Source organism: Centropristis striata, chromosome 15 (genome assembly GCF_030273125.1).
Source record: "Centropristis striata isolate RG_2023a ecotype Rhode Island chromosome 15, C.striata_1.0, whole genome shotgun sequence".
Taxonomy (NCBI): domain Eukaryota; kingdom Metazoa; phylum Chordata; class Actinopteri; order Perciformes; family Serranidae; genus Centropristis; species Centropristis striata.
This window is the reverse complement of record NC_081531.1, coordinates 35,046,491-35,065,838: the sequence shown is the minus strand read 5'-3', so window position 1 is coordinate 35,065,838 and position 19,348 is coordinate 35,046,491. Positions and strand designations below refer to the sequence as shown.

General features: G+C 34.3%; 1 protein-coding gene across 1 annotated transcript; it reads left to right on the top strand.

Moving 5' to 3' along the window:
* The first annotated feature begins 2,167 nt into the window (after positions 1-2,167).
* On the top strand, positions 2,168-14,276 carry LOC131986531 (transgelin-like). Its single transcript, XM_059351527.1, has 5 exons — positions 2,168-2,368; positions 10,143-10,323; positions 10,728-10,899; positions 11,011-11,113; positions 12,955-14,276. The coding sequence occupies exons 2-5, from the start codon at positions 10,150-10,152 to the stop codon at positions 13,100-13,102; spliced, it is 597 nt and encodes a 198-aa protein (XP_059207510.1). The 5' UTR covers positions 2,168-2,368; positions 10,143-10,149; the 3' UTR covers positions 13,103-14,276.
* The last annotated feature ends 5,072 nt before the right edge of the window (positions 14,277-19,348 follow it).

Genomic DNA, 19,348 nt, shown 5'->3' with positions numbered 1-19,348 from the left:
AATAAGAGTTATCAGAACTATTGTCCCTTGTTGTGAACCCCAACTTAAAGATATAAGTAACAACAACTCAGCAACTTGTTTTTGAGCAGACAACTGGCTTCCTTTGTTGTGCTAACTTACATTATTGCCCTAAATGTCAATAATTTATATTTCCAAGTTTTACCAACTTAAATCACTGTTTTAGGCCAAAAAATACAAGTTGGCTTTTTTTACAGTGTACATATTTATGGCCCTCGGGCTCAGTCGTTGTTTTCACACAGTTGCCAACTCCTCACAATGTTATCACATGTGATGTCACCGTTATATCATCATCCCTCATGTCCTGACTCGCTCCTGTTAACGAGGCCTTCTTCCGTGGAATGTCGGGAGGGAGTGTCTGTCTTTTTGTCATGAAACTGCCTGATGCACAACTGTAGCCTGCTGAAACAGTACACAGTAAAAAAAAAAAAAAAAAAAAGAGTTATTTTACCTAAATGTACTGTATTATTCAGCAGGGTAACTGCAAGTGGCATCAAATAAAAATAAAGAAATTGATGTTTAAATCTGCATAAATGGACATTATAGATTTTTTTTCACAGGATTATTTAATTGCTAAATGGTCTTGAATGTTAAAGGACAATAAATTATATATTTAAAAAAAAAAAAAAATCCAAATCATAAGAAAATTATGTTAAACTTAAATTATGTATGGTCTTTTTTTCTACATTAAGTGCAAATGCCATAAAAAAAATACTTTTATTACAAATATTAACCATAAAATAAAGGTTGAAATCTGTAAATTATATATAATATATACTATAATTGAATTGCATAATGGTCATGAATGTTAGATTACAGTTAAAATACACATTACATTGCTGAATGTAAAACTAAGGCAGCTTTCTATTTCTTTCATAGTAAAACTTCAACACTCAAAAGTTTTTTTTTTGTTTTTTTTAAGTCTGGCAGCAAAAGTTTCCAAACACTTTTCCCCCATATCTATATATATATATATATTTAAATACAGATATTTACTGTATATTGCCCTTATTTTTTTAAATAATTATCTGTAGAATAACCTACAGTTGTTACTGTTATTTGCTAGCAGACTTTTTTTTTTAATTTTTTTTTTTTACCATTTTATATGTTTGTTGTTTGTTTTATATGTTTTTTTGTATGCAAGAACAAGAGTCAGCTCCAGATGTCTGAATTTACATTTTTTTCTACATTCTGCATTAAGTGCAAATGCCATAAAAAAAATAAATTACTTTTATTACAAATATTAACCATAAAATAAAGGTTGAAATCTGTAAATTATATATAATATATACTATAATTGAATTGTATAATGGTCATGAATGTTTAATTACAGTTAAAATACACATTACATTGCTGAATGTAAAACTAAGGCAGCTTTCTATTTCTTTCATAGTAAAACTTCAACACTCAAAAGTTTTTGTTTTTGTTTTTTTTTAAATCTGGCAGCAAAAGTTTCCAAACACTTTTCCCCCCATATCTCTATATATATATATTTAAATACAGATATTTACTGTATATTGCCCTTACTTTAAAAATAATTATCTGTAGAATAACCTACAGTTGTTACTGTTATTTGCTAGCAGACTTTTTTTTTTTTTTTTTTTTACCATTTTATATGTTTGTTGTTTGTTTTTTTGTATGCAAGAACAAGAGTCGGCTCCAGATGTCTGAATTTACATTTTTGAAGAAAAAAAAATGCAGTGATGTGTCATGACCCGTTCCTCTGCTTCCTCTTTATTGTGTCTTGACATGAGACTCAGCAGAGAGGAAGAGATTTACATTCCACAGCTGCCTGTTTCACTTTCAGACACAAACATCATCCATTTGAATAAAAAAGGGCAATAAATAATCTCCTACATGTGCTTCACTGCTCTCTAATTACTGTAACTCCCTTCCTGTGCTCCCTCAAACTTGCACTGTTCTCGAGGATTTTTATCATCCCTCCCTCCCTCCCTCCTTCCTAATCCTGTCTCATTCTTTAGTGGTAGAGGGAGAAATTTGGAGAATTCCTTTCAGTGACCACACCAAACTCTCCAGTCACATGCCCTCTTTTTCCTTCCCGTCCTTCTCCTAAATAAGGAATTACAATTTGAGTGGGGAAACTGAGAAAGAGCAAAGGGGCGGGCCGTAGAGTGAAATAAGAGGACGTGAAGGCAAATCTCCCTCTCTCTCTTTCTCTCTTTCTGTTGAATCTGGTGAAGTCATATTTCAGTCGAGGGTGTTTGCTGTATTTACGCTGGTTAGTCTTGTGTGGTGAACTCTGCACTGTGTTGTAAGGAAGAAGAAGAGCGGGATCACAGCAACACAAGCCCCTAACCCACCTGTATTCACCTGAAAGATACTACACAAAGTAAGTGCTGTTTTCTCTCTTTCGCCTCATTCATCAATCTCAGTTTTCTGGTTTCTCACTTGCAGTCACAAGTCTGTGTTGCTTTAAACTCTGTGCAGGAAATGTAAAAAAAGAAAAAAAAAGAGTGTAATGTATCATAAACCGCACCCTTGCTCTCTCTCTTCCTTCCTCTTCATGTTTGATCAGAAAAGACTGTTTAGTCTTTCTGTGTGGATAACTTTCTTTCTGTCTGATGCCCCACTAGAGTGTACATTCTTGTGTTATATAAGCTTCTGTTATCAGGCCTCAAAGCATCCGAGGTCCAGACAAATCTCTCATCAGACAGCCTTCAACATGTCTCATAGACGTCATTTCTAGTTAAACATATGCTGAACACCAGGCAGCCGCTTCAGGACATGGCAGTAAAACTCTGCATGTGTTTGTCACATATGTCACATCACTTTTATGGGCCATGGTAAAGTTTTATGTGCAGGCGAGAGCTTTAGACTGTGAGATAACTTATAGAATAGGGCTGTTCTCTACTATCTGCAGTGATAAGCAGTTTCATGGCATCTTCTTTTTTTTTTTTGCTCTTTTTTTTCATTTTACTCACTGTGGCCTTGTACTTCAGTGCAATATATAATATATATATATATATATATATATATATATATATATATATATATATATATATATTATATCGTGTTATATCGGATATCGTGTTGCTCTATGGAATAGAGGCTAGAAGTGGGAACAGCTCAAAATGTCTTTTAACACAGTTATAATGACAAATCATAAAAAAAAGAAAAATGCAAGTTGAATTTCTCTGATTACGCCTTTTTTAATTATTATTAAATGCAATTTATATATACAACACTTTTTAAAGTGCCCAAAAGTCTCATGAATATTGGAAAAAAGAAAAAGGATCTCCACATGCTATACATATTGAACTATTTGCATTTTTACAACCTCTACTCACAGCCTCTCCTGTCCTCTCCTCTCTGGTCTGTGTAAACAGATTTTCAGTGAATATTTGTCATGTGACCGTTCGTCTCAGCAGAATCAATCATGGCTTCACAGTGTGAAAAATGAATGTTTTTAACAGAATCTAGTAATTACAAACGCGTTATTTGGCGACGTTTCAAAAGTGATTTTGTTTCGGTTACTTTTTTCTAACAGAAACTTTCGTAACCTATGAATCAATCAAGGACTGTTGGAAAGTTCAAATTTCAATGATAATGCCTGTTTTTCCAGTTTCTTTCTTTGATAAAAGGTGGGGGTGGGGCTCAGAGGAACAGTCAGCAGCAGCCGGGAAACCCTGTAAAAAATAAACGTATGAATTAGTTTCTCTTTAGTGTTCACATCCCAAAAGTCTAACGAACGACCAAACAAAATGACTCACAGATCAAACTATGATGGGTTGAGAAAAGTATTTATTTGACTCAGAGAGTAACCACAGGTGAAGATGTTTGTTGCAACAACAAGAGAGTTGTGAAACATCTTGTAACGGATATCTGCGAGTTACTATGATACAGAAGTTGAAGAATTTGGGCGGGGGTGAGAACGATGGATACAAGAAGTGGAGTTGCATCTGAGTTAACCCTCAAGTAGCACACAGGAGCTGATCACTGGGCTCAGAAAGACTGTGTGACGGAAAAACAGAGGGTAATGGAAAAGGAATAGATATTAAAGTCAGTCACTTTAATCAGTCGTTTTTCAATTGAAAAAAATCCAAAATAGTTCAATAATTAAAGATTACAGAGTGATATCTTACAAAATAACCCAGTACAGAGTAGTCTTGAAACTTCTTTGGTCAGATGATATCTGTGTTCAAGCCTTTTTGTACACAGAAAAGTACTTTTTGTCAGTTCAGAGTGTAATGTATTTGAGTAAAAATCATTTGGAGGAAAAACTGGTGGTGGCATTTTACACTGAATGCTTCCATTGACATGATGGGTATAGAATAAAGTAGAAAAAAAATTAAAATAAAATAAAATACTGTTGAAATCAGTACGTCTTTAAGCGTACTCGTATCAGATCTAACTCCAGGACATGTAAATATACACTATAAAAAAATTGTTGAAAATAAAGTCGGACAGATAGTTTCTTTAAAAGTAAATATCTGTATTTTTTAAATGAATATTTACTTTCAGATATGTTATGTGTTTTTTTTTGTATTTTTACATAAAATTCACTAATTAACAGTAGTTTATCATTCATGACCATTGAGCAATTTGTACTTAATGTAGAAAAAAAACAAGAAAAACCTTGTTAAATAATACAGTTAATATCTGTATTTTAAAAACATATATCTGTAGATAACTTTTTTTTACTTGATGTGACAGTGCGTGTTCAGCAACTGTTTTACTGTTTTTTTCATGATTTTTCTTTACAATAAATATAAAGTTTTACTGTTAAATAAACAAAAAGTTGCCTTAATTTTACATTCAGCAATATGTGTATTTTTTATACATCAAATTCAATATAATTTAACATTCAAGACCATTATGCAATTGAATAATCCTGTAAAAAAACACATATAATGTTGCATCATATTAAATCACAGATTCAAACTTTTATTGTATGGTTAATATTTGTAATAAAAGTATAAATATATTTTTTCATGGGGTTTGTACTCAAGAAAATACAAGAAAAACCCTGTAAAATAATAAAGTATATTTCTGTCTTTTTTTTTTTTTACAGTGTAGTACTGAGTAGATAACAGACCCATTATGGAAGCCAGCCATGTGGTGTCATGTTGCTAAAGTACACAGAGCAAAAGTCATTTCAACAAGCTGCTGAATAATAATCTCACTGCAACACATTTAGATTAATTAAAAATTTATGTAAGTAATGTAAGTTAGCACAACAAAGGAAGCCAGTTGTCTGCTCAAAAACAAGTTGCTGAGTTGTTGTTACTTATATCTTTAAGTTGGGGTTCACAACAAGGGACAATAGTTCTGATAACTCTTATTTCTTTGTTGTGAAATTCAGGAAAGCACTGAAATTCTGATGCTGGCGGCTAACTGATGCTAGTGGCTAACTGATACTAGCGGCTAACTGATGCTAGCCGCGCTGCTTGTTACAGCTACAAGAGTAGCCATTAGCGTATCAATGCTAACTCAAAATAGTGGTCGCAACATTAGCTGACATTTCATAGCGGCGTTACAATCATGCTAATTCAGCACATTGCAGAAGTTAGCAGAAGTAAGGATTAAAAGTTATCACAATGTAAAATTATAAGTTAGTACAACTTACAGTTGAGCTGAGCAAACTCAAAAACAAAACTGTAGCCTGTTGAAACAGTACACAGTAAAAAAAAAAAAAAAAAAAGTTATTTTACATAAATATACTGTATTATTCAGCAGGGTAACTGCAAGTGTCATCAAATAAAAATAAATAAATTGATGTTTAAATCTGTATAAATGGACATTATAGATATTTTTTTCACAGGATTATTTAATTGCTAAATGGTCTTGAATGTTAAATGACAATAAATTATATATTTAAAAAAATCCAAATCATAAGAAAATGGTGTTAAACTTAAATTATGCTCCAGAAATGTATGGTCTTTTTTTCTACATTCTGCATTAAGTGCAAATGCCATAAAAAAATAAATTACTTTTATTACAAATATTAACCATAAAATAAAGGTTGAAATCTGTAAATTATATATAATATATACTATAATTGAATTGCAAACTCAAAAACAAAACTTAAATAAAATATTTAGTTTAATTGTCCAACTTAAAATGTTATCAAAGTTTGTTGCCTTGAAATTTTGAGTTCACCCAACTTTTCTTTTTTTTGCAGTGTATGAGCAATGCATGAAGTAGTTTATGGTGCAATGTTTAGTAACCTCAGCAGCACACAGCTGTTTATCGTCAGCTTGGTTTTTGTGGGGTGTTTTAGCCGTGACTCTATGGTTACAAGATGTTCCCAGTAACTACTAGGCCGCACCCAGTCCATTTCTTTAAGTGTACAGGTCGCCATAATCTCACAAAACACACACTCAAACACCATTAGACACACTCTGCTTGAAAGGTTTGCAGAATCACATTAGGAGTGGATCAGTCATGCAAATAGATAAGGACAGTGGCATGACCCTCACTGTAAAAAAAAAAAAAAAAGAAAGTCATTTTACATAGGTTTACTGTCTTATTTTATAGGGTTTTCAGGTGGTTTTCTGTGCAAATGCCATAAAAAAATACTTTTATTGCAAGGTCTTTAATGTTAAATTACAGTACATTCTATGTAAAGACAAATACATAAAATACACAATATATTGCTGTATGTAAACTTTTAATTAAATGTCAAAAAACATGTTAAATAAAATAATTTAAAAAAAGGTTAAAAAAAAAAAAAAAAAAGTCTGGCAGCATAAGTTGTCAAACTCTTGCAGTCAATAAAAACTTTAATTATTTTCCAGAAATTTACTGTACTACTACCCGCAGATTTGCCACTTTAAATCTCTTAAATCTGCAACTTTTTTTCTTGTAGACTTGCCACTTTAATCTAGTAAATTTACAACTTTTTTCTCGCAGATTTGCCACTTTAAATCACTTAAATCTGCAACTTTTTTTCTTGTAGATTTGCCACTTTAAATCTCTTAAATCTGCAACTTTTTTCTCGCAGATTTGCCACTTTAATCTCGTAAATTTGCCACTTTTTTCTCGACCCCATTTTGATATCCACTGAAGTTACTGAATATAGTTCTTCGCCTGATAAAGGGTTAAGAGAACAAAGTGCAGATGAGACTTAGTGTGACAGAGTTGACTTCATCCTTCATTGTTGGCTGCAGCAGGACTCAGTGGTGATGTCTGCAGCTGCTGATGCTCTCTGGGCGTGCCGGGACAAAGCAGATGGAGCTCGTGTGATTGAGAAACAGATTGTTGAAGTGGTCGAGCGTTAGTTATTTACATCACCCTTGTTGTTGACTGGATTTGGAGTCACTTAGCGGACAGGAAGTCTCTTCTCCACATGCCAATAAAACCGCTGGAAGCTCAGACAATGAACAGAACCACAAGTGTGATCTATGGCAGCGAGGGCTCCAGTGTGGAGCTGAGAGACACAATGACGATTTGTCAAACTATCAGCACATATTGTGCAACACTAAGAAGTCTCTGTTTTGCAAGATATGTAATAGGTGTGCAATGTGGATTATGCTGTATGTTAAATCCAGTTTTAAAAAGAAAACTCTTGCACAATCCTCCAGCCTTATGCAACAAAAAATGTGGTTTGTTTTAATTTTGTAAAGAAAGAATCATTTTAACTACTTAATATGCTGTTATGAGGTTTAATTTGAAGTTTAAGTTTAAGATGCACAATCCTCCAGCCTTATGCAACAAAAAATGTGCAGTTTCCTTATAGTTGCAGAACAAATACATGCCAGGAATTTTAAAGTATCAAAAGTAAAAGTACTCGTTATGCAGAATGTACAACTCAGATTGTTTTATATATTGCAAATATATTATAAGATTATTTGTATTGTTGTATTTCTGTAAGCAGTGTTTTAATTTTGTAAAGAAAGAATCATTTTAACTACTTAATATGCTGTTATGAGGTTTAATTTGAAGTTTAAGTTTAAGATGCACAATCCTCCCGCCTTATGCAACAAAAAATGTGCAGCTTCCTTATAGTTGCAGAACAAATACATACCAGGAATTTGTATGCATATACTTCTGCAGAAAAGTATCAGCTATAAACATCTCCATATGTTATCTGCTTTCATAGAAATTCACGTCACTGAATTGCGTAACTCAGTTATCCAGATCTGTTAAATCAATAACTGCAGCGTGAAGGTTTAACATGCAACGTCTCATGCTTTCATGATTAAACAGGCTTCATGGAGACTGTTGTTTCTTTTCTCCTTTTTTTTTTTTAGCTTAAAGGTCGTTCCCATGGTGCACAGCAGTGTGTTGTTTTGTTTAGAGTCCTGTATACACATAGTTACCTTTGTCAGGGAGGGAGGAAGGAAGTGACAGCTGAATGAGCAAACAGGATGCAGGGAGCGGGGAGCGGGGCGGGGCTGCTGAAGCCGACAGGAAGCTCATACTGCATTAATAAGTGCGATAGGCCAACTGTAATTACTTGCAGCAGGGTTGTAATTCTTTAAGACATTTAACATTTTCAGCTTCCAAGGTACAAAATGTCTTTAAATCTGGACCTTAGCATGGATAAGAATGAGAATTAAATGTGCTCTGCTGCTTTAAGCACAGACACATGCACATCTGTCCTTGATGCTTCACATTGACCACATTAATAATAATAAAGGACTAGTGCAACATTTTGTGCAACATGATTCAGTTCTTTGCTTATCGGTGAATGAAAAGTTTTCATTATCTGTTCTGTCCAAAGGTAACAAAAAAGCCGACATTTGTGAATGAACGTATGATAATGACAAACTATAGTTTTAAAGGGTTTTTTATGTGCTGTTGTTTGGCTGGGAGCAGTAACTTCCTGGAGTTTAATTGCAGTTTTTTACACAAAAACGCCATAATGTGTTGATTACTGAGCTTTGGAGGTGCTCGTTAGCAAACCTATTAACTTTTAGTGGTGGAAGAAGTATTCAGATCCTTTACTTAAGTAAAAGTAGTAATACCACACTTTGAAATGACTCCACTACAAGTAAAAGTCCTGCATTCAAAACTTATTGAAGTAAAAGTACAAAAGTATCAGCATCAAAATGTACTTAAAGTATCAAAAGTAAAAGTACTCGTTATGCAGAATGTACAACTCATTGTTTTATATATTGCAAATATATTATATTTGTATTGATGTATTTCTGTAAGCAGTGTTTTAATTTTGTAAAGAAAGAATAATTTTAACTACTTAATATGCTGTTATGAGGTTTAATTTGAAGTTTAAGTTTAAGATGAAGTTTAATCACTTGAAATGTATCATGTTTTTTATGAAAGTAACTGAAGCCTTCAGCTAAATGTAGTGGAGTAAAAAGTAGAATATTTACCTCAAAATGTAGTGGAGTAGAAGTATATAGTTACATAAAATTGAAATACTCAAGTAAAGTACATGTACCTCTAAACTGTACTTAAGTACAGTACTTGAGTAAAAGTACCTTAGATGGTTCAAGCAGCTTTTATGCAAAGCTAAGCTAACTAGTTCTTGCAGCTTCATATTTAATACACAGATATGAGAGAGATATCAATTTCCTGCAGCTCTATGGAATCAGCACAATGGTGGCTAGAAGTGGAAACAACTTTTGCCACTTCAAGCTGAATTTAATGTTTTCAACAGGATCTACTTATTCCAAACTGTTTATTTTTGGCAACGTTTTCAATGAGACGTAGAATGAACTAATTTTGACACAAAGTTCCGCAAATTTCAACAACACTGCCTGTTTTTACAGTTTCTCTCTTCTATAAACGGTGCATTTTTGGCGATCTCTTAAAGAAAGCACACGTTTCAATCCCACATGAGGGGTGGTGGGGTTCAAACATGTTTTTAACCTTAACTAAACAAAAGTTTGAACAATAAATTTGCTTCTTGGGCAGGTTAGGACCAGCCAAAATCTGCTCACTTTGAATAAGTTTAGGCTGTGATAACACAAAATAGAAACACATCCACGCACATGTGCACACATCAGGAGAAAATGTGACTAAAATCTTTGTTTGTTCTGACTGCAGGCCAACACTGTGGGTGTGAGCAGGGCAGGGATTTAAATGTGAATGTGGTTACATCGATCAAATATTCATACTGAAAAGGACACAATACACCGACAAGGAGTAAAGTTTGCTAAGCCACCTGCCAGTCTAACACTAACTTCCCCTCCCAACAGGATCAGCATGGCAAACAGAGGTCCTTCCTATGGTCTGACCCGGGAGGTGCAGTCTAAGATTGATAAGAAATACGAAGCAGAACTGGAGGAAAGGTTGGTGGAATGGATCGTCGTCCAGTGTGGCGTGGACAAGCCTGCGCCAGGAAAGATTGAATTCCAAAACTGGCTCAAGGACGGAATTGTGAGTGTTTTTTTTATTTTTTATTTAACCTTTATTTAACCAGGGAATATCCCATTGAGATTAAGAACCTCTTTTTCAAGGGAGCCCTGGCCAAGAGGCAGCAAACACAGAATACAGTTACATATTTACATAACATACAGACCTTAAACACGTCATGAGAAACAAGTGCATGTTATTGTCTTAGTTTGGATTTAAAAGTGCTCAAAGAAACAAATTCAGTTAATTTCCATTCTTTCTGGAGCATATTCCAGCATAAGGTGCAGAGTAAACAAATGCCCTTTTACCCAACTCTTTACGAGCATAAAGGGACAGAAAGCAACAATTGATCTTGTGTTGTAGTTTGCATGAGTGTAATTCCAGCATTGTTAGTGTACAGTTTATTTAGAGGGATCTGCTTTGTGTAGGTGCTGAGTGAGCTCATCAACAGCCTGTATGGAGACAAGAAGCCCATCAAGACCATCAAGAAGTCCGGCATGGTCTTTAAACAGATGGAACAAATATCCCTGTTCCTCAAAGCTGCAGAAACCTATGGAATCACCAAAACTGACATGTTTCAGACTGTAGACCTATTTGAAGGTAAGACAAGAAGAAGAACTCATCCGTGTTATCACAGATGTACCACAGGTCAGGTCCTCTGTCTGTATCTGGTGAATGCTCTCTTCATGTGAGGTTGTTGCATGTTTTCAGGCAAAGACCTGGCTGCTGTCCAGAGGACCCTGATGGCTCTGGGCAGCCTGGCTGTCACAAAGGACGATGGGTGCTACAAAGGAGACCCTTCCTGGTTCCACAGGTGAGTTTAGGCGTCTTTCCACTGAGTACTTTCTGAGTACTTTTTGAAGTACTGAGTGTTTTGGCTACGCCCACTAGTTAGTTACCCTCGGCCTCTGTTCCCATACAGGTATTTTTGTAGCGGCTAACCAACAGAGTTCCAATGTGACAACAGACCGACACGGCAAGCAGCGTTGCCAACTTAGCGACTTTATCGCTATATTTAGCAACTATTCAGACCAACATGGTCTCACAGAAATCCGTGAAATAGCCACGGATTTCGCTTAACTCAAAATCCGTGGAATAACCACGGATTTCGCTTAACTCAAGGAGTTAACTCAATCGGTGGAATAGCCACGGAATCGCTCAAATTTCCGTGAAACTGACACGGATTTCGCTACAATGCAAGTTAATGACAGTCATATCCCGTGGCTATTCCAACATACAAAGTGATTATGTACATTCACTGAGTGAAGATTTAGAAAATAAAACATATATTTCTCGCTAGAAATGTGATCAAAATCCATTTTTATGCAGAAACTAAGTCAAAATATTGATTTTTCACTAAAAATGAGAGAACTGTCCGCCATGTTTTTTGTTCTGACCGCTGGGACCTTGAAAGTCACGTGACTTGGAACAAACCAATAGGAACAAATATCCATGGAATAGCCACGGGATATGACTGTCATTAACTTGCATTGTAGCGAAATCCGTGTCAGTTTCACGGAAATTTGAGCAATTCCGTGGCTATTCCACGGATTTTGAGTTAAGCGAAATCCGTGGCTATTTCACGGATTTCTGTGAGACCAGGTTCTCCCATACAGGTATTTTTGTAGCGGCTAACCAACAGAGTTCCAATGTGACAACAGACCGACGCGGCAAGCAGCGTTGCCAACTTAGCGACTTTATCGCTATATTTAGCGACTATTCAGACCCCTCCTGCTTTTTAAAAAAAGCGACTAGAGACAAATCTAGCTACTTTTTCTGGTGTTATTTGGAGACTTTTGGAGATTCGTTCCTGCTCTTTATAATGAGCAGCAGACACCGTCCCAAAGCACTCACAAGCGGCCCAGTCCTCCCGCAGCAGTCTCTCCCAGCTGCAGGTAGAGCAGGGGATGTTAACCCCTCAGAGTCCAGTTTGCACTAGTCTTTTGAGTGTTTTCTCCTCATGTATGAACGAGTCTCTCTGTGGGAGGTTGGTAAAAACAAAAAAAGGCTTCATTTCACTGCTGAGGAACAAGGTTATAATAGTTTTGGATTTTTCATTAGTTTTAGTTTTAATTTCGTTGTGAATTTTTGTTTTCAAATTCAGTTAGTTTTAATTAGTTTTTAGAGTGAGTTTGCTAGTTTTAGTTTAGTTTTTATTTTTTGAAAATGCTTAGTTTTAGTTTAGTTTTTATTAGTTTTAGTGTTAGTTATTGTTTTTTTGTAATGGGTATGTGCCTTCATTTCCTTTGGTTTATCCATCTCAGCCCCAATAAGGTTATTAATTCTTACAGTTCCGGGTGTTTTGCATTTGGGTTCTAGTGTAAACATCCCAGTCTCAGTAAACATATTTACCATGTGTTCCTGCATGTTGAAATAGAAACACTGAATTATGTATGAAAAAAGTTGACAAAGACGAAAACTAAGGACATTTTAATGATAATTTCAGTTAGTTTTAGTTAGTTTTGTAACCACACAATACAGTTTCAGTTAGTTATCGTTTTTTAAAAAACTCTTGTTTTTATTTTTATTTCAGTTAACGAAAATGTTTTTTCAATTTTAGTTTTCGTTATTTTGTTAGTTTTCGTTAACTATAATAACCTTGCTGAGGAATATGATTGCTTGTGGACTAATCGTTGCGTATCTGTCTGTGTGCAGGAAATCCCAGGAAAACAAGAGAGAATTCTCAGACGAACAGCTCAGCGAAGGCAAAAACGTCATCGGCCTGCAAATGGGCACAAATAGAGGAGCATCTCAAGCTGGAATGAGCTACGGACGGCCCAGGCAGATCTTGAACAACCCCTGAAATCCAACCAGTGCTTAAAATCTCCCCTCTTCGTCTTCCCTGGCCCTCTGAACGGCAGCGGGGACGGGGAAACTTTTACCTAGGAGAATTGTCACCTGACTGTTTTCAAGGCTAAACTGGACCAAAAACAGGGACCAATGAGTACTTGTGCACATATACAACAATGCATACTTCATGTTAAGCACACTTACATCAGTAGATACCTTTCTCAGTGAAACTTAACAATAAGACAGAGCATTTTGAACAGTAAATGATAAGGGTTTTTTTTAAGGATCATTCCAGTTGTTTTGTATGTTTTAACCCACTGCCTTAAAAACAAATGTGCTTTACATTAATGCAAACCATAAGATTTAAGAGGTTTTGTTTGTTTCAGTTCACTATAAAAAATCAACCTACTTGAGAGACATATTTCATCACATACAACAGTTTAGCTGATTTTGGCTCTATTTGTCTGTCTGTCAGGAGGATTGTGGAAAAACTCCTGCATTGCACTAAACACTGCACTGCAAAAATACCGCATCTGTACTTCAATCGTATATGTCAGAATAATCTGCTAAATTATGTTCATGTTCAGGTTCTTTATTTCAACAGCTTCGAAATTTAAAAGCTCTGCTTATTGGTGCATTCAAGGACACTCCGATAACTGGCATTTGGAAATTTAAATGGATGAAACAACCAAGTCCATTTGTTATTCCTCAGTGTCCTAGTTTGTCTTTGTTTCAGTCCCAGAGTTGATCTTTGATCCTTGGACATCAGGGTGTACTTGAATGCACCACCAGGTAGAGTTTTGCAGCTATAATACAACGATAACAAAAGGACTAAGAGTTGTAAAGTAATTGTTAAACAGGACAAATCATTTCATTTGTAGTGTCCTGGAATTTATTGCAGCCTTGAGGTTTTATTATTTTTTATGGTTCCCAATAATGTTAAGCACAAAATGTATAGTTGCAACAAACAAATCCACTGGTTGAGTCAAGTATAAGTAATTTTATAAAGTGAATTGCCTTGTTTAAAAAAATGTTTTAAGTGTGTTTTTATTTTGTTCATAACATAATCTGCAGTCAGGCGTTCTCAGTTAACTCACTTGTAATCGAGATCTTGGACCTTCTTTTTAGAGTTTAATACATCATAATGACAATGATTTTGAAATAAAGTTCGATTTACCTGTGAAGAAGCCTCTTGTGTGATCAACAGATGAACTGAGATAACAGTTCACTGTAAAAAATATAAATAAATAAATAAAAAACCTTCAAATTACATTAACCCTAAGTTATTTTACAGATAATTCATTTAAAAAAAATACAATAAATATCTGCATTTTTAAAAAATGTATTTGAAGAATAACTACAGTTTTCCAGATTCCCACTTCTATTTTATGGCTAATATTTGTAATAAAAGTATTTTTCTCTTTTATGGCATTTGCACTCAATGAAGAAAAAAAACAAGAATAACCCTGTAAAATAGTTAATTCCCGTAAAAAAATGAAAGTATTTTTATGACAGTAAGAGTTTGGCAACTTTTCTGCCATACTGATTTACTGATTTAAGAATTTCTTTTACATAAAAAAACAAAGAAAATGAAAATTTCCATTCAGCAATATATGTATTTTTAAAAATATTTTTACATAGAATTTCAAGAATTTCAATTCAAGACCATTAAGCAATTTAATAATCCTGCAAAAAAACAAAATCTACAATGTCCCATTATATTTCAACTGATTTAACTTTTATTTTATGGTTAATATTTGTAATAAAAGTAATTTACCCTTATTTTAATGGCATTTGCACTAAATGAATTTTTTTCAATTTTTTTTTACAGCGTAGTCTACATTACTGATAATACTGATCGCATTCACACACTGTGATTCTTTTTTTTTTTTTTTTTTTAAGGTCTTTAATCAATAACTTCTTAAAAAAAATTAATTTAATTGAAAAAAAAATTAATTTAAAGAAAACACAACGTAAATCACCGATGGACAAACACAGTAAAACAAAAACAAAAAAAACAACAACAAAAAGAACGACAACAAAATCACAAAACCAACCTAAATAAATAAATAAAACTACAATAATAAATAAGAACTTCAACACATTAAAACTAAACAAGACACAAACAAACATCAAACATAATTACCACATAAAACATATAGTATATCAGTAAACTTGATAACCTAAGAGAAAATAATAAAGGGTTAAGTTAAATGCCAGCGTTCCACTTCAATAAACCTTTCCCACCTTTCCAAAAAAATTCCTATTAGCAATATAACCTTCCAAAACAAAATAACATTTAACCCTATAAAGCCTGAACCACTAAATAATTGCCAGAAAATTCTCCTTTTTTTTTAAACTGGAGTGTTTATTGAACCTGCTGACAGGTAATTAACAAAAAAATCTAAAAACAATAGGCATATATGATTTTAATTTGTATCATATTTGATACATCAGTTCTTTTTGTGCAATTTGTTGCTCACAGTTTGTTCTTGAACTAACAAAAACATATAAAACCCAACATTTTTAACCTTTTAAGACTTTACTTCCTTTTAACATTTTCCTCAAACATGCAAAACATTTTTTTCCCATATAACACAACATCATACATCTGCTGATATTAAGTTTTCACGCAGCAATGACTGATCCACCAGTGGAACCTGCATATAAATTTTGCTATATCTTGTATTTTTGTGCAATTTGTTGCTCAGTTTTTTTTTCTTCAACACATGTATACATCAGGTTTTTCAGGAAAAAAATATCACACTGATGATGTATGGGTCTCAAAAACTTGTGTATCAAATATGATACGATTGGCTTTATAGGGTTAATAAGCATCCTGTGATTCTTCATAGCCTGGTGGCACCAGGTACACAGTAAAAAAGATAAACTACTGAACATAGCAACCCACAGTACACATGTCAATGTTTCTGCAGGTAACACAACACCGAGCTGTGTTTGCTTTAGACCTGAGCTGCTCTCCACAAAGAGACAAGCAGATGTAATAAAGTGTGATGTGCCCAGAGGTGGGCGGAGGGACAACATGATGGGAGGGAGTGATGACGGCTGGGGATAAAGCCTGGATTTTTCCTGGCCGGGCTCTGCCTGGTTGGATGGAACAAGAGAAACAAGGGGGATTCAGAGCAGGGCTATCACTATCTCCTGCCAAGGTTTTGTTTATACTGTGTTTTTTCTTGAGTAGCGACTAAGCTGTTCAGCATGAACTGACTCAGAAAAAAGAAGAAGAAAAGCAGGAAGGAGAAAGACAGGGGGGGAAAAAAGTTGATGAGAGAAAAGAAATCATAAAGAAACAACAGGAAGACTTTAAAAATAAAAAAGTCCAGATGGAGTTAAAGACAGAAGATTAAGGTGCCCGGGGGTCAGAAGGAGAACAGGTCAGGACAGAACAGAGCATTTCCAAAAAAGGAATGATCATTGCAGAGGGAGGGCAAACACAGAACTTCCTTTTCCTCTTCCTTCTTATTCTTAGTCTGTTAACAGGAAGCTGTGTGTATCATGCTGTTCCACAGAAATGTGTAGATTGTAACTATACATGAGAAACACGTACAAATGAAAAACTAGAGCACTGCAAAAAAAGAAAAGTTGGGTGAATTAAAAATTTCGAGGCAACAAACTTTGATAAAATTTTAAGTTGGGCAATTAAACTAAATATTTTAAGTTTTGTTTTTGAGTTTGCTCAACTCTGAATTTCTCTGGCACGATTGTAACGCCGCTATGAAATGTCAGCTAATGTTGTGACCACAATTTTGAGTTAGCATTGATACGCTAATGGCTACTCTTGTAGCTGTAACAAGCAGCGCCGCTAGCATCAGTTAGCCGCTAGCTTTCGCTAATGACCGAATTTCACAACAAAGAAATAAGAGTTATCAGAGCTATTGTCCCTTGTTGTGAACCCCAACTTAAAAATATAAATAACAACAACTCACCAACTTGTTTTTGAGCAGACAACTGGCTTCCTTTGTTGTGCTAACTTACATCATTGCCCTAAATGTCAATAATTCATATTACCAAGTTTTACAAACTTAAATCAATGTTTTAGGCCAAAAAATACAAGTTGGCTTTTTTGCACTGTGAAAACAACACAGGAAACAGCTATTCTGTGCAAGTAATGGCATATTCATTTCATTTTAGTTTCTATATTCTATAGGTTGCACAATAAAAGCTGTACCTCTCACATTCTGAGTAATTGTGAAGGTATATTAAAAAGTGCATGAAGACATTTTAGAGCACCTACTTGCCTTTGAAGGAGTTTTTTTTTATAATGTCTTCATTATTTAAACTGACTCTTCATGAGGCTGCAGGACATAAGTCTCTGGGGACCCGCTGTTTTTCTCAGCTGCAGATTAGATCATTCTAAATGCCAAAAAAGTGTTTATTATTTCAACACTAATATTTATTTCATCACAAGTACTTTCAACACTAACACAAGGGAGCTTTTTTGTCTCATACTGCTCACTACTTCTGCCCAAAACATATGTTTCCTTTAAAAGATTACCAAAGATAGACAGATAATCGTAGAAATAAACTGTAAAAACAGGCAGAAATTAAACTTTCTGGCAGTCCTTGAATGGATCATAGGTTACGAAAGTTTCGATTAAAAAAAATAAGCAAAATGAAGCTTAAAATTGTTATATTTCTGTCATATTACATCTTTTAATCTTCTTTTAATCATCTATTATCATCTACATGTCTCATTTAAACCTTTGCCATAAATAAACAGTTTTTAATAACTAGATCCTGTTAAAAACATTAAATTCTGCTCCTCAGCGACACTGTGAAGCAAGTTATGTTTTCCTATATTCATGACATTTGTTGGCACTTGAATAATGTTGTATATATAAATTCAATTTTATTCCAGTTTTTCACTAAGCACTTTGCAATCATTGGAGGATCATGATACTGTATGTATTACACAGTTTCATCACCTTTCATCACTGAAAGCTGATTTTATATTCATTTATCATTAATTGTGTCAGGAGCACTGGAGCACTGATATCTGACTGATATAATTTATTGACTAACTGAGCTAACAAGCGTGAACATAGTTTACTCCCAGACTTTTTAATCTTATCAGCTATTCTGTGTGACAGTGTAGTGAAGTGCAACTTTTTAATGATTCATTTATTAATCGTTTAAATGACTAATGGTTCGTTAAGGATGCAGTCATCATTCATTTATCATTTGAGACTTGAGAGAAGAAAACTACAATCTTTTCATATGCAGATATACTTGACTTTGTAAAGCACTGCAGTGGAGCTGATCGCATTGATGGATTACTGAACACAAAATGACTACAGAGAGACAAAAAAGACAGCCACAAAGAGACACAGGTTGACTATCAAGAGACACAAAACAACTAAAGGAGACATAATAAGACCACAAAGACACACAAATGACTAAAGACAGACACAAAACTAGTAAAAGGAAACACAAAGGACCACCAAATAACTCTAATGCTGACCAAAGAGAGACACAAATGACTAAAAAGAGACACAAAATGACTCAAAGGAGACAAAAAGAGACACATATTACCACAGATATTATTATTGTATGACTACAGAGAGACACAAACAACTAAAAGAGACATAATAAGACTATAAATTTACACAAAATCAACCACAAAGAGACACTAAATGACCAACGAGAGAGAGAAGCATCACAAAATAACAACAAAAAGATAAAAGATAATCCTTAACAGCAAAATAAATAAATAAATAATAGATAGATAGATAGATAGATAGATAGATAGATAGATAGATAGATAGATAGATAGATAAATAGATGGATAGATGGATAGATAGATAGATAGATAGATGGATAGATAGATAGATAGATAAATAGATGGATAGATGGATAGATAGATAGATAGATAGATGGATAGATAGATAGATAGATAGATAGATAGATAGATAGATAGATAGATAGATAGATAGATAGATAGATCCTCAGTGGGTGTATTCTTGTGTAACTACCTCATTTCTACCTCAAATTAGACACCACGTGACTTTGACAGACTAATTAACTTCTGACCTGCTCGTGTGGAAAGAAATTAATGAGACTGAAAAACACATTTGAAATGTTCCCCAAACAAACTAAAACAAACATACGGTATGCTCCCTTTCTTTAAGCCTCATTTCACATTTTTAAAGGTTCTAGTGCAGCGGTGCCTGACCTTTTTGACACAGGAGCCTTTTTTTTTTTCATTCCATCAGGGTTTTAATGAACGCGTGGAAACACC